Genomic DNA, 16,009 nt, shown 5'->3' with positions numbered 1-16,009 from the left:
CTGCACGGGCTTTCTCTAGTTGCGGCGAGCAGGGGCTACTCTTCGTTGCGGTGTGCGGGCTTCTCATTGCGGTGGCTTCTTTTGCTGCGGAGCACGGGCTCTAGGTGTGCGGGCTTCAGTAGTTGTGGCACATGGGCTCAGTATTTGCAGCTGGCGGGCTGTAGAGCACAGGCTCAGTAGTTGTGGCACACGGGCTTAGTTGCTCCGCGGCATGTGGGATCTTCCCGGATCAGGGCTTGAACCTGTGTCCCCTGCGTTGGCAGGCAGATTCTTAACCACTGTGCCACCAGGGAAGCCCCAGATGCCTTTTTAGAAGAGGGAAGGATTCTCTTGTCTGCCTCTAAATGTTTGTTGGCTTAGGTCCCCCACTTACAGAGGTAGTTTGTGTGGCATAATTCCCTGTCATCAGTGCAGCACCCAGATTCAGCGCCCAGCTGCGCATCCTAGCCCCAACCACACTCGAGACTGGCACCCTGAAGACATTGAGGATGTCTCTCCAGGGGTTGCTCAGGGATGCTGAAGGAACAGCCCTGAAATTGGGATTGGAAGACCTAGGTTTGAGTCCCCACACTGACACTTAGTAGCTGTGCTTCTTTGGGCAAGTCATGTAACCTTTCTGGGTCCCTGTGAGAGTAGCTGAGAATTCAATATGCGAAAGTATATAAAAGCGTATTGAATGTGGACCTGGAGTCAGCCACACCCAGGCTCCTATTTAAACTGTCACCCACCAGTTGTGTGAGCATGGTCCACTTCCTTACCCCTCTAAGCCTTGGTTTCCCCATCAGTGAATCAGAGTTAATACCAGTTATTTTAAAGAGTTGGTATAAGGATTAGGTAGAACAATAAAGTGCTCACTTTATATAAAGTGTATAGTAAGGATTCAATTCATAATAATCACATATATATTATGTATCCTTAGCCCCTCAAATGGTGCCTAGCACTTCCTAGGTGCTTAATATCTATTTGCTGAATGAAAAGATTTCACAGACGAGGAAACTGAGGTACAGACCCCCCCAGGTCCCAGCACCAGGGAGTGGCGAAGCAGTGAGAAGTAGCCAGGCAGTCTGCCTCCAGGGTTTACACCCTGAGCCTTTACGCCATGCTGTGCTGTCTTACCAAAAAATGCGGGTGGTATACACCACCATTTGTTCACTTAAAATATGCATTCAGAGTTTTCTCGGGTACCCATAGGTGGGGCTGAGTTGGCAGTGGGAGGCATTAGCTCCCTGAGAAGCCATGTAGTTTTTCCTCCCTCAAGGGGAGCCAGGGGCCAGCTGCCTCATCCCATGACCAAGATACGAGAAAGGAGCTCCGTAGGGTAGGATAAGCTGGGGGTCTGATGCATGCACAGTCCCCAGGACAACAGGGGTCCTCTCACTTCCGCTGCTGTCCCTGCAGCCACCCAGTCTTCCACTCCACAGACATTTACTGAGTCTCTTACGTGCCAGGCACAGGCAAAGATGGATAAGACTTGATAACCAATGGTTATGATGTAGCTGACTCAACTACTACAGAGGGAACCTCCAAGGGGGACCTAGAAGAGCCAGCAGTCAACAGCCTGGGAGGCTAAACCAAGGGGGAGGAGCATTTAAACTGGGCATTGAAGGATAAGTAGGAATTTGCCAGACGAATGGGGTCTGGGAATGAAGGGCATTCTGAGCCTATTTGGCAACCTTAAGAGGTTTGGTGGGGTTGGCATGCTGGGTGCAAGAATGGGTAAGAAAAGGAAGTGGAAAACCAGGAAATTGGAAGTCGGTTGGGGCCAGATTGTGAAACATCCCCATAGAAGAGATAGAACCCTATTCTGTGGTCAGTAGGGGAAGCAGTGTATATACAACCAGGTCTGTGTTTTAGAAGGATGCCACAGTGCACAAAGGTTGGATCAGAAGGGGAGGGAAGAGAGACCAGCAGCAGTTACCAGTTTCGTGGTCTTAATCTCTCTACGCTCCGTTTTTCTCCTCCGCAAGATGAGGAAAATAATTGTATGTATCTCGGGGGTTCTTTGAGGCTTAAATGAGAATTCCTGCAAAGCACAGTAATAGCAATAATGTAAAGCACTGTTGGGCTTTGCTGTCTCTTAGAGCTGGGTTTGTGTCCTGGTCATGCTGGGAAGCCTATTTTTAGTATGCTCGATGGCAAAGAAGTTTGGAAAAAAGAGATTGAACTAATAAGACTTCGCTTTGTGGCACGGGAGGGGCAGTGGGGCCTGGAGCAGGTGATGGTCCCTTTCACTGACAGGAGAACTCAGATGGCTGCGACAAAGTCTGAGCCCAGCTTTGGACAGAATAAGTTTGGGGTGGGCCCTGGCAGGATATGATATTCGGATGTCCAGGTGAGAAGAGATGGCAGCTTAAGCCTGGCACTGCTCTCCTCCAGGGCCAAGGAAGGGCCGGGAGGCCCCAGAGAACTATTAGGACAGGAGGGAGGAGAAAGAAAAAGGCCCAGCCTAAGACTGAGGGGACGCTCCACCTCCAGAAGACCGCTCTCCGCTTCGAGGCTGGACCGGAGCCAGGGAGCCAGGGCAGGCAGGGCGGGCAGATGTGGTAAACTTGGCCCAGTCGGACGGAGCGGAAGACCCGCGGCCGGCTGGGGTGCCCTCCGCCCTGCCCCGAGGGGGAAGGAATCTGAGCTGGGAGTTTGGCGCCGACGGGAAGGGGGGCACCAGGGTGGTGAGCGAGGCCCAAAGAGAGAAGGCAGGAAGCCTGGAGGAGCGAGTGGGGGTGGAGAAGGAGGAGGGGAAGGGAGAGGGCGGGCAGGAGGGGTGGAGAGAGAGAAACGGAGAAAGAGAGGAGGGCTGCGGGGAGGAGAGAGGGGAGGAGAGAGGGGAGGTAGAGTGGGGAGAAGGGGAGAGGAAGAGAGGAGGACTCGGAGGGGAGCGAGGAGGCCGCGGCGGGCTCAGGGGCACGTCGGCCGGGCCACCCCCGCGAGCCAGACGTCGCCATTCCGCTGCTCGGGGCGCCGCCGCCGCCGCCACCGCGCCCGGGGGCCATGCTCCCGCCGCCCCCGCGCCAGCCCCCGCCCCAGGCGCGGGCGGCCCGCGGCGCGGTGAGCCTGCAGCGGGCCTTTCTGCGCGGCCCGCTGGGCGTGCTGCGGCTGCTGCAGCTGCTGGCCGGCGCCGCCTTCTGGATCACCATCGCCACAAGCAGGTACCAGGGCCCGGTGCACTTCGCGCTCTTCGTGTCCGTGCTCTTCTGGCTGCTGACCCTGGGCCTCTACTTCCTCACGCTGCTGGGCAAGCACGAGCTGGTGCCCGTGCTGGGCTCGCGCTGGCTGGTTGTCAACGTGGCGCACGACCTGCTGGCGGCCGCGCTCTACGGCGCCGCGATGGGCATCATGATCAGCCAGACGCAGAGCCACAGCTACTGCAACCTCAAGGATTACCAGATGTCCTGCGCCTACCACGCCTTCCTGGCGGCCGCCGTCTGCGGCGGCCTCTGCCTCGGCCTCTACCTGCTCTCGGCGCTCTACGGCTGCTGCCGCCACCACCAGGGCGAGCAGGAGGTGGCGTGAGGTCGCTGCGCCGCGGGGCGGGGGACCCGTCCTTCCTGCCGCCGCCGCCCCGCGCCCGTGCGCCCCGGCTCCCTCCCCTCGCCCTGCGTTCCCGCCGCCGCCAGCGCCCCGGCGCCCGGATCGCAGTTCCCGTCCGACGGCTTCGCCGCCGTCCAGAGTCCGGACAGCTGCGCCGTCTCCTGGGACCAGGGCAGGGCCGCATCCGAGGGGCGGACGCACTCTTTCAGTCGGGCCGCCCCGAGGCGAAGCCTCGCTGTTCCTCTTCCCCTTCCCGGCCGAGAGCGAGACGTGGACAGGCGCCGCGTAGATCCGGGGGAGGCTCCCAAATTGGAACCAGTCTACTGGCGGCGCCACTGCCCCCTCCCTCCCGCTCCGCGTTCGGAAGAGCACCCCCTTGCCCTGGCCCCTCTTCCAGCCCCGAGTGCTGAAAAAGGCAGGCATGACGCCGCGGGCGTAGCTGGGGACGGGCCTCCACTGGTCCTGGGATGAGCGACGGGTGTGGTTTTAGTTTGGGATTGTGCGGGCATCCTGCGCAGTCCTTCCGGGCCATCCCTCGGTGCTTTGATGTCTTTGCGCTGGGGCCCACCTGCAAAGGTGAGGATGGATAGGGGGCTGTACCCTTGCACCTTTGGAGTCTTCTTTCTCCTCCTCCTGTTCCGCCTTTGTCCTCGCGGTTCACGGAGGCCAGTTCCTAACGCCCACTATCTTCCCTAGCCTCGCCTTCCCAGCCTTCCTCTCACAGGTTTCTGTTCCGTCCCCACCTCCCAATATCTTTTTTGCATTAGGGATACCACACCAGCGTCAAGGAATGTTAGGCGAACCCCACCCCCTTCTTTTTGCAGATGGAGACTCAGAGCTTGCTCTTGCGAACAGCCAGAAAAAGATTAGAACCCGGTCTTTGGACTCCCAGTCTAGCATTGTTTACTTTAAAGCATTGGTTGTTCCCAGGAATCCGGACTCTGGAGCTACCCTCTAATAGAGGGTTTCAAGGCCAAAAGGGTTTGTCTAAGATGCTTTCTCCCCTTCTTGAAGATTCACAATGCTCATTAGCATATGAAAGGCTCTGAGAAGTCCTGCTCTAAAAGAAGCCCAAGTAACTCAGTTTACAGTGTTAACTGCCTCTGGACCTGGACCAGTTTTTTCCACCTAAGGTTCCAAGCAGCCGTGTGTCGTCCTGGCTCTCATTTATCACGAAGGGTCCCGACCCATTGGCTGTGGTCTGTTTGAAGACAAGGGGCACTCCTTCTCTTTCCCAGGGAATTTCTATAGCAGAAGGAGGCCCCGCACCCCCTTCATTAAAGAGAAGATAGCCGGCCCTGCCAGGCCAGCGAGAGCCTGGGGAAACTGTGGATTGAACATTCCTTTACATTGTTTGGGAAATGAAGCCAAGGTTATCCTGATGGTTTCCTGGTTTCCCAGTCAAAAGGAACATCACCTGTAAGAGATGCTGGCATTGACCATGAGCAACTGGCAGGGGTGGGTCGCACCAAACAGAGAAGAAAACTCGGGATCTGGGATGAACAGCTGGCCCAGCCTCGGTAAGGTAAGATGCCTCTTGGCTTTCTGGAGAGGTCATAGGCCTTTGAATAAAAAAACCCAGAGCCCGCTCCTTTTCTAAAAGTTAAAGGGTTTTTATTCAGGAGCAAGTTGAAGGGGTGACAGTAATAACCACAATGTCCAAAGGGTTATGACAACAATTCAACCTTTTTGCTAAATCCTTCAAAAGTCTGCTCTTTGAAAAAGTTCAACCCTCTCTGGATTAGAAACTAGAATAGGGGAGGCCAGAATACGTTTTTGTGAGCGTGTTTGTAGAGTTTAGTAGGAAAAGTCTTAGGTTTCTCTGTTGTAGTGGTGAAGATCTGGGTGGGGATGTGGAGCGCTTTTGTGAGTTTTACATAGTCACCATCTTTGCATCTTTGTGCCCGGCACTGCTCAAAGCACTTATGTATTCATTTCATTCTCTCAACAACCCTATTGAGCTGGGTTCTATATTATTTCCGTATTCTGTATGAGGAAAATGAGTCACAGAGAGGTTAAGTGACTTACCTAGAGTCTCCCAGTTGGTGAGTGGTGAGTGGTGGAGCTCAGATTTGAACCCTGGCAGTCTGACCTCTTCAGAACCAGGCTGTGCTATATACAGTAGGGGGTCAATACATGTTAGATACTGTTAACATGGTTATCTTTATTTATTTATTTATTTTCATATTTTTGGCCACACCACGTGGCTTGTGGGATCTTAGTTCCCCGACCAGGGATTGAACCCACACCCTTGGCAGTGAAAGCGCAGAGTCCTAACCACTGGACCGCCAGGGAATCCCCATGGTTATCTTTGGAAAAAAAAATTTTTTTAATTGTGGTAAAATATTCATAACATACAATTGACCATCGAAACTGTCTTTAAAGGGTACAGTTCGATGGCATTAAATACATTCACATTGCTGTACAGCGATCAGCACCATCCATCTCCAGAACTTTTTCATCTTGCAAAACTGAAACACTGTATCCATTAAAATTATGGTTATTTGTGTTATTGTTGTTGCTATTGTTTTCTGTCCTCCGGGAAATCCTAGAACACTGAGCCCTTCAGCGTCTCAGTTAGACTGGGGTCCTGCTGCCATGCTCCAGGCAGGGTACCTGTTTCCTCAGCGCCCACCACTGGTGCCAGCCAGAGCCTGGGGGTGGTCTTTGCTGGGATACTGGGGGTGTCTTGCAAGCCCAGCAACTTTGGTTCTTCTGTTGCAGGTTTCCATGTTGCTGAGGCCATGGAGACTCCCAGAGCCAGTCATTCTGACCTCTCCCAGGGCCCACTTCCCTGGGCCAGCAGAGGGTTTCAGTGTCTTCACTGGCCATTTAGGGAGGTGGGGAAAGGGAACAATCTTTGCCCAGCAGCTCCTTTTCCACATCATTCAGTGGAAGAGCCAAGATGGTGAAGGTTCATTTTGCCTTAACATAGAGAAGTTCCTATTCTGCTTGCGTTATGATTTGGGCACAAGCTTCCAGATACCTGGAACTGAGCCGTGCACCCCTGAACCCTAAACAATGGCTTTTGAGCTCCAGCATGTGTTCTTTTCTCTTTTTTAGATCATCACATAAGCTGCATCCTCAGCTCAGATCCAGCCCTTTGAGGACCTCTTCTTAGCCCCCAGCCCATAGTGCTTTGTCTGTGGTTAGCTGACCTTACTCAGGAGCAGACGTCTCCTTGGCCTTCATGGTACCTTATACAGCCACATGTGCCTGAAACATTCCAGAGCTCACTGGCTCATCTAGATGTGCCTTCCCACTTGGCCTCCCGCGGCTTCTCCAGATGTGAGAAGGACATGAAGACGGCTCCCACACCCATCCTCTCCTCCCCCTCGGGGCTCTGTGCCATGGGAGTGGCTACCTGAGCTGGCCCGGAACTTTTGGATACTGGAGGCAGTCTCCTTGGCCTCCCTCTATGGACTCCAGGACTCGATCCAACCTGACACTGCTGTGGGCTGCCCCCAGCCCAAAAGTCTGGGACCACTTGTGGGCCCAGGAGAGGATTTCTCCAGTATTCTACAAAGGCCAAAGAGAGGGTGTGCATGGGAGGGTGAGGGAGGGTAGGGAGAGGGGACCGATGTGCCTCATTCAGTAGTTTAGTGGTGATTACTAATATGCTTTTCTGAATAAAGTTTGTTTGTCTGATCTGGGTGCATGTGTCTTCTCTCCTGCCCCCTGCAGTAACCCTCTGTGTCAGGTCCCCTAGCCTCCCTCCATCTTCTCATTTTGCCACACTTGTCTGCCTCCCCGACTTCCCCTTCTTTCTGGGAGGGAAAGAAAAATGAGGTCATAGATTTCCAGTACAGTTAGGGCAGGACACAGGAATCAGGAAGAAAACTGCCTGTGTCTGTCCCTGACTGAGGCTGGAGGGAATTCCAGAAGCTCCCACCCCGGCTCTCAATGGGCCCTCTGTTTGGGAAGTTCCACTGCCTGATGGGTAGGCACAGAATGACTGTGTTCTCGGAGCCAGAGGGTCCTGTTCTGGTCCAAGCCCATCATATTACAGAAGGGGAAATGAACACCAGGGTGGAGTGGCAACTTGCTTAATGTCACAGAGCTGACTGGGGCCAGAGTGGGGTCTCCTGGAGCCCAGGCTCTGGTTCTTTCCTGCAGATCATTGTTCTGGTGTTGCCTTCTAGACACACCCAATCTGGTCTCCCTTCTCTGCCTTCCAGCCTCAGCCTGCTGACTGAGGTACCCTGGAAAGGGCTGGAGGGCAGTTAACAGGCTTCTTGTCGGCTCCTCCCTCCTGTGACCTGGGCCTGAAGTCCACAGCCAGGACATAGAGTTCTACTGGCAGATCTCAAAACCCACCTAGAACGGCTCCAGGCAGAGATCTGATGCTGTATGTGCTCCACACCCACTCTCTTCAAAGCACGCTCCTCAAATACAGCACAAACTCTCTCTCTCTCTCATCCTCCTCTTCATGGTTTGCATTTCCAGGGTGGAGGAGAATGCCACCAGCTGCCCAAGATCCTCCCTTTCTCCCCTCTTCCCTCTGTGTCAATTAGTGAATATCACACGAAATAAAAAGTGGTCTTTATGCAAAGGCTGGTAAGCCACCTGCTCTACTTTAGCTCGGTGGAACATTTGCAATTGAAAATGTGCTTTTACTTGCATTACCTTATTTGATCTTGTCACCAGTCTTAGAGGTTGGCATTGTCACCCCCATTCAATAGAAGAAATAGAGCCCCAGAGAGGAGAAGGCCTTATCCATGGTCACAGAGCTGGCAAGTGGCAGGACTGGGCCTGGAAAGTAGATGTTCTCTTACTATCCTCAGCAGCCAGTTGCTAAGCCCTGTGGGCCTCTGGGCAGGCTCTGAGGTAGAGGTGGAGTTTGGTTTTCCCTCCTAGAGACCAGGTGTTCAGGAATGGTCTAATCTGACATTTCCTGTTGAATGCTGGGGGCACTTTGAAATAAGACACTGCTCCTTGGGGACATAACTGAGCCCATTTGGGTCTGGGGAATCCGAGGGATTTGTTCATTTCTATCTATTTTTCTGCTTTTCTAGGGATGGGAGTGGGATGGTCATTGGTGAGGAAGGAGAATTAAGAATTCCTTTTCAGGCATAAAAAGGAAAGGGCAGGGATATGGGAGAAAGGTCTCGTTAGCACTATTTATATTTTTATTGTTTTTGTTTGTTACAATTGTTATTTGTAGAATAAAATAGCAATATATACCCATTAAATTTTTTTACCTGTACAGAAGTGTACAAAGTAAAAAGAGAAGTCATTCGATCATCCTAACCTCACACCTGAGCAATAAGCCATTGTTCACTATTAAGCCTTCTTCCTTAATTTTTATAACTAATGAAATATCTGGATGCTCACCCACATACACACATATACATTCAGACTCTTCTACAACTTGCTTTTAAAATTTAGCAATAATATAGTTCTAAACACTTTCTAATGTTCTATAATATAATAATATAGCTCTAGTCCTTTTTATTTTATTTTATTATTTTTTTGGAGAAAGAGTTCCACTACCATAGTGGGAATTTTTATTTTATTTTATTATTTTTTAAAAATTTATGTATTTTATTTATTTATTTTTGGCTGCGTTGGGTCTTTGCTGCTGCTCGCGGGCTTTCTCTAGTTGCAGAGAGCAGGGGCTACCCTTCTCTTTGTCGCGGTGCGCGAGCTTCTCATTGCGGTGGCTTACACAGGCTTTAGGCGTGCGGGCTTCAGTAGTTGTGGCGCACGGGCTTAGTTTCTCCACGGCATGGGGGATCTTCCCGGACCAGGGATCGAACCGATGTCCCCTGCATTGGCAGGTGGATGCTTAACCACTGCACCACCAGGGAAGTCCCTCTAGCCCTTTTTAAATGTTCATATAAACAGAGACTGAAAGAATTTTGTGGGCTTTCTGGAGCCTTTATAACTTTCTCACTTTGGCTAACTCCCTTGGTTGCTTTCTATAGAGATCATAGTAAAAACTGGCCCTTTTTTTACAGATGAGGAATAGAGGCTTAGGATGGGGAGTGGCGCTCCGGGGTCTGTGCTCCTTCTACCCCCAGAGTGCCAAGAGTAGCAAGGAGGGGAGGGAGCAGAGGGGCGGCTGTATCTGGCATCACAGCCAGCCTTGGGGAGAGGAGCACCAGGGACTAGGGTTAGTGGGGGCAGCTGGAGAGAGGTGAGGAGAGCCTGACACTCTCTGGACCCTGTGGAGCAAAGGAGAGGTATGCTGGGGAGGTGGCCAGAACCCAAAGAGGGCACCTGGGCATAGCCAGCAGGAGGGCAAGGGCCACCACACCAACCTCATCAGCCTGTGGAAATTCCAGCTGGGCTCTTAATCTGAAAGCCCTTTTGCCCTCCCTGTTCCATGACCCCATTCCTTTTTGGTTTTTCCCCATTATTTATTTATTTATATATTTATTTTTATTGGGGTATCATTGTTTTACAATGTTGTGTTAGTTTCTACTGTACAGCGAAGTGGAGTTCCCTGTGCTATACAGCAGGTTCTCATCATTTTATACATATTAGTGTATATATGTATGACCCCATTCCTTTTGAACTGGGTGGCTATTTGGGATCTTGTAGGCACCAAGGCTGTGGTGTTCCTTCCCCAGCACTGAGGTGAGGGCCAGCTCCCAGAGGCAGTCCCTCTGCAGCTTGATAGCTGCATCTCCCTGGGGGTGGGAGGTAGGCTGTCCTTGCTGCCATCTCCAGGAGTCCTGAAGGGGGCTCTCTGCTGCCACAGGTAAAGTACTTCTGAGACAAAGTTGGGAAGAGGGGGGAAAGGGAACAAATATTTGGAAGTGTTGGTAATGAGCCAAGAATATGATGGATGCCTTATGTAACGTCCTTATCATTCTCACAAGCCCGTGCATAAACCCCTATTTAACAGACATGGAGACAGGTTCAGAAGGGTAAACTGATTTCCCCAGGGCACTTGACTAAGTAGCAGAAACAAGATTCAAACTCAGGTCTAAGCTACCATGCTCTGCTGTTTCAGAGGATTTCCCAGAAGTCTGTTTCTTCCAGCCATCCAGAGACTTCACCCAGATCTACGCTAGATTTTGTAATAAATATATCTTAAGCTAAGGCAGGAAGGAAAGTTTATTATATTATTACAGATCTGAATTATCTCAGCTTCTTTCTTCCTGGTTTAAAAAGAAGTTGGATAATTACCTTCAGGTTTGATCAGCTCACTGTGCTGAGGTCACTCTCCTGCTCCCTAGAGACAGTCCCTCTGTCTGCCGGATGTAAGAAGCATTTGTGAAACTGCTCCTCCACCCTGCCCTTCTCCCTCTTGAGACCCAGTGCCATAGGTGTGGCCGTCTGATCTGACTCTGAACTTTTGGATACTGAACTCTGTCTTTTGCAATCTTGCCCTGATTCTGTGTTGGAATGACAATCTCACCAGCCATGGAATGAAGCCTCTATTGGTCTTTCTTGTGTCCACATTTGAGTTTTCTTGAAAAGATGCACAGAGGTGTTAAAAATTATTGTCACTTTCCTGAAGGTCAGGACCTCCTTCTTCCCTACGGAATCTGAGGTCCATCTTTGCTCTCCTTTTTATTCCCTTTGGCAGTTCCCGGGCTGTGCCTCTGTGCTCCAAGAAGTTCTGCCTCCTTTCAACCTGAAAGGACTCACTGTTCTCATCTTGTTTCCTGGGGCTCCAGTCCATCTGGAGAGACGAACTGACCGTGAGTTTTCAGGTGTCAGTAGTGGGACATTCACAGACTCCCCTCTTTATGTGTTTGCAAGATCTTCCATGATTTCATTCAAGTCAAAATTATTCCAGGAACACAGGGCGTTGCCAGGAACAGTTACTTGCTCGGCTTCCCTAGCTGTTTCATATCTGGGCATTTCACAACATGTCTTTCCTCACATCCTGGTAAACTCTGTTGTATTTTTCAGCTTCTCAGCATCTTCTCCCAGCCATCCCTAGGAACTAGTGAACTTGCTGAGTTTGTTTTTCCTTTTAAGTTAAATTGGTGAACTACCTCAGTGAGCTTAACCTAGTGGGCCAGAAGGCTGAGGTGATGGGGTCTTTGTGTAGTGACTGTGATAGTGATGATAAAAATGATGATATTATTGTTGATAATGGCATTAATACTAATAAAGATTACACGTGTCCCAATCTCTTGTACTCACAGCTTGCAAAAATATTTTTACATTCATTATTTCATCTCATCCTTATATGAAAAGATAAACAGCATAGATAATAACCACATTTTGTAGATGAGGCTCAGAGAGGTGAAGTGTTTGCCTATCTATCTATGTATCTATCTATCTATCTATATTTATACATATACACACACAAAGATTTATTAGGGTATACTTCTATGTTAAACCACACATGGTTTAAATGTACACTTTGGGGACTTCCCTGGCGGTCCATTGGTTAAGGCTCTGTGCTCCCACTGCAGGGGGGATGGGTTCGATTCCTGGTCGGGGAACAAAGGTCCCGCATGCCACAGGACATAACCAAAAAAAAAAAAAAAAAAAAAAAAATGTACACTTTGATGAGTTTTGACGTATGTGTACACTTGTGAAGCCATCACAATTAAGACTGTGGACATATCCATTGTGCCCCAATGCTTTTTTGTGCCCCCTTGTAATTTCTTTTTCCGTTTTCCATCTCCCCACCCCAGGCAACTACTGATGCTTCCCATGACTATAGATTAGTTTATGTAAGTGGAATGTACAGTATGTGGTTTTTTTTTCACCCCCATCAGAGGGGGCAGTGTCTGGCCTCTTTTACTCAATAATTTTGAGATTCACTCATGTTGTTGTTGTACCAATAGTTCATTCATTTTTATCTATTGCTGAGTATTATTCCATCGTATGGATATACTATAATTTGTTTATCCATTCACCTGTTGATGGACATTTGTGTTGTTTCAACTTTTTGGTTCCTGCAAATAAAGCTGCTGTGAACATTCATGCACAAATATTTGTGTGGACATACACTTTCATTTTTCTTTGTTAAATACCTAGCAGTGGAGTGGCTTAGCTGTGTGGTAGGTGTATTCTTTTGCTATTTTTATTGGCTATGTTCCAGATGAAATTTGTTTATTTGTGTGTGTGCTCTTGCCTGACATTTGTATCATGGATGGTAATTTTGGACTCAGAATAAATTGGAAAGTTTTCCATCTTGTTCTGTTCTCTGGAATAGTTTAACTATATCATTTTACTGATGGGTTTAATAAAATTGTCTACAAAATAACCTGGTCCTGATGCCTGTTAGGAAGCTTTTTTTGTTTTATTGGTTTGTTTTTAGGCAAGCTGTGCGCCTTGTGGGATCTCAGTTCCCCGATGAGGGATTGAACCGGGGCCATGGAAGTGAAAGCCTGGAGTCCTATCCACTAGGCCACAAGGGAACTCCCTTTTAGGAAGTTTTTTGGTTAATTCTCTCAGTTTCGTTAATGGTAATTGGTCTATGCAGGGTTTTTTGTGGCTCACCTACTGCCTTTCCATTTGTGGCATTTTTATTCAAGTTGTCTCTCCCATTAATTCTCTCATCTAATTCTCCAATTTAGAATGAGAACTTTTTGAGGGAAGAATTCCAGGCTATTCTTCTCTATATTTCCATGAAAGGCACATAATAAGTAGTTATTTGGTGGAATGAATGAATATTGGGGTTTAGCTGCTGTAACAAACACACCTCAACATTTCAGCGGCTTAATATAACAAAAGTCTATTTGTTGTTCACATACAAATCTATTCCTGCCTCACATAGTTGTCCATTGTGGATATTCCAGGTCAGTGGGAGGTTTCCACGATGTGATGATTCAGGGACTTAGGCTCCTCCCACTTTGTGGCCTGGCCATCCCCTCTGCTTTGAGCTGGCATTTGGGAGAAAAGCGGGAGGAGTAGATTTCCGACATTTAAATGCTTTGGACTAGAAGTGACTCTCATCACTCACTTCTTTTGGGGAGTCACATGACCTAAAAATCTACATGCAAGGAGGCTGGAAGGTGTAGTCCATGGTGGGGCAATGGCTGCCCGGCTACAACTCTATACCCTGGAAGAGGGAAAAGGACTTTTGGGTGGACAGTTAACTGCTTCTTTCCTGGGAGGCCACAGGTTTTATTGCTGAGGTTTTCATTGCCTTGCTCTTCGAGACGTTTTTTGCCCCTGTGTTTGATGAATGGTTGTTTTCATGGCTGCCAAGAGCTGTTGAGTAAGAGTATAACAGCAGACATTCATTTCCTTGCTGTGTTTGTCCAACAACTCACTGTGTCACAGCTGGAAAACTCATTACTCATGAGGACTTCTTTCCCAGGTACAAAAACATAAAGATGTTATTTACTGAACACTTTTCAGACCAATGGCAGTGAGTTATTAATCCAAAAATATACCCAAATATTAAGTTTAAATACTAGAGTAAACCCAAATATTAAAGAGAATCTAAAAATACATATCAGTCAAATGTTTCTTTCATTTATTCATTCATTTAAAAAAATTGAAACAGTTCCTGTAAGATAAAATTTCATGCAGAAATTCTCCGTTTTAGAGTATACAATTCAGTGGTTTTAGTATATTCACAAAGTTGTGCAACTATCACCACTATCCAATTCCAGAACGTTTCCATCACCCCATAAAGAAACGCTGTACCTATTAGTCACTCCCAATTCCTTCCTCCCCACAGTCCCTGGCAGCCACTAATCAATCTACTTTCTGTCTCTATGGACTCGCCTATTCTGGACATTTAGTGTAAATGGAATCATACAATATGTGGTCTTTTGTGTCTACATAGCATAATGTTTTCAAGGTTCATCTATGTTGTAGCATGTATCAATACTTCGTTCCTTTTTATGATAAAAATTAATATTCCACTGAATGGATATATCACATTTTCTTTATCCATCATTCCTCCGTTTAAAATTTTTAAAAATTGTGGCAAAATACACATAACATAAAATTTACCATCTTAACCATTTAAAAAAATAAGTTTATTTAGTTATTTATTTAGGCTGCGTTGAGTCTTCGTTGCTGCACGCAGGCTTTCTCTAGTTGCAGCGAGCAGAGGCTACTCTCCGTTGCAGTGCCCTGGCTTCTCATTGTGGTGGCTTCTCTTGTTGTGGAGCACGGGCTCTAGGCGCGCGGCCTTCGGTAGTTGTGGCTCGCGGGCTCAGTAGTTGTGGCTCGCAGGCTCTAGAGCTCAGGCTCAGTAGTTGTGGCGCACGGGCTTCATTGCTCCACAGCATGTGGGGTCTTCCTGGACCAGGGATCAAACCTGTGTCCCCTGCATTGGCAGGCAGATTCTTAACCACTGCACCACCAGGGAAGTCCCCATCTTAACCATTTTTTAAATGTACAGTTCATTGGTATTAAATATGTTCACGCTGTTGGGCAACCATCTTCAGAACTCTTCTCATCTTGCAAAACTGAAAGTCTGTACTCATTAAATAATAAATCCCCATTCCCCCTCCCTCCAGCCCCTGACAACCACTATTCAATACTTTCTGTCTCTATGAATTTGACTGCTCTAGATACCTCATATAAGTGTAATCATACAGTATTTGTCTTTTTGTGACTGGCTTATTTCACTCAGCATCAATGTCCTCAAGGTTCATTCATGTTGTAGCATGTGTCAGAATTTCCTTATTTTTTAAGTAAAAATAGCCCATTGTGTATGTATACACCACATTTTGTTTATCCATTCATCATCATGATGAATGATGATCCATTCATCATCATTAATGGACACTTGGGTTGCTTCCACCTTTTGTGATTAAAACTGCTGTGAACATGGGTATACAAATATCTCTTCGAGACCCTGCTTTCAAGTCTTTTGGGTATATGCCCAGAAGTGGCATTGCTGGATCATATGGTGATTCTGTTTAATTTTTTTAGGAACTGCCATATTGTTTTCCATAGAGTGTGCACCATTTACATTCCCACCAACAGCACACAAGGTTCTTGTTTCTCCACATCCGCACCAACACTTGTTATTTTCTGTTTTACTCATTTATTTTAAAACAAGCATTCATTGAGTACCTACTATGCCAGCGCTGTGCTATATACTTGGCAGAAACTGGGACTGGCAAGATGTTAAGTCACAGTCCCCCGCTCTCAGGAATTCAGGACACAATGAGGGAAATAGTCATGTTCAAGAGAAAGATTGAGGGGCTTCCCTGGTGGCGCAGTGGTTGAGAATCTGCCTGCTAATGCAGGGGACATGGGTTCGAGCCCTGGTCTGGGAAGATCCCACATGCCGCGGAGCAACTAGGCCCGTTAGCCACAACTACTGAGCCTGCGCGTCTGGAGCTTGTGCTCCGCAACAAGAGAGGCCGCGATAGTGAGAGGCCCGCACACCGCGATGAAGAGTGGCCCCCGCTCGCCGCAACTAGAGAAAGCCCTCGCACAGAAACGAAGACCCAACACAGCCAAAAATAAATAAATAAATTTAAAAAAAATCAGCTATACTTCAATTTAAAAAAAAAAAGAGAAAGATTGAAATGCAAGGTGAGGGACTTCCCTGGCGGTCCAGTGGTTAAGACTCCGAGTTTCCACTGCAGGG

General features: G+C 48.4%; 1 protein-coding gene across 4 annotated transcripts; it reads left to right on the top strand.

The window, feature by feature from the left end:
* Positions 1-2,837: 2,837 nt before the first annotated feature.
* On the top strand, positions 2,838-7,103 carry MARVELD1 (MARVEL domain containing 1). 4 transcript variants are annotated; one of them, XM_036829478.1, is made up of 3 exons: positions 2,838-4,104; positions 4,767-5,053; positions 6,592-7,103. In XM_036829478.1, exon 1 carries the CDS (start codon positions 2,989-2,991, stop codon positions 3,508-3,510), a length of 522 nt encoding a protein of 173 aa, XP_036685373.1. In that variant the 5' UTR covers positions 2,838-2,988; the 3' UTR covers positions 3,511-4,104; positions 4,767-5,053; positions 6,592-7,103. The 4 variants fall into 4 exon arrangements, with proteins under 4 accessions (XP_036685373.1, XP_036685375.1, XP_036685374.1 ...); XM_036829480.1 differs by lacking the exon at positions 4,767-5,053; XM_036829479.1 differs by having other exon boundaries at positions 2,838-5,048.
* Positions 7,104-16,009: the final 8,906 nt, after the last annotated feature.

Source organism: Balaenoptera musculus, chromosome 16, assembly GCF_009873245.2.
Source record: "Balaenoptera musculus isolate JJ_BM4_2016_0621 chromosome 16, mBalMus1.pri.v3, whole genome shotgun sequence".
Lineage (NCBI taxonomy): Eukaryota > Metazoa > Chordata > Mammalia > Artiodactyla > Balaenopteridae > Balaenoptera > Balaenoptera musculus.
The sequence above is the reverse complement of the archived record's forward strand: the minus strand, read 5'-3'. Positions and strand labels throughout refer to the sequence as shown.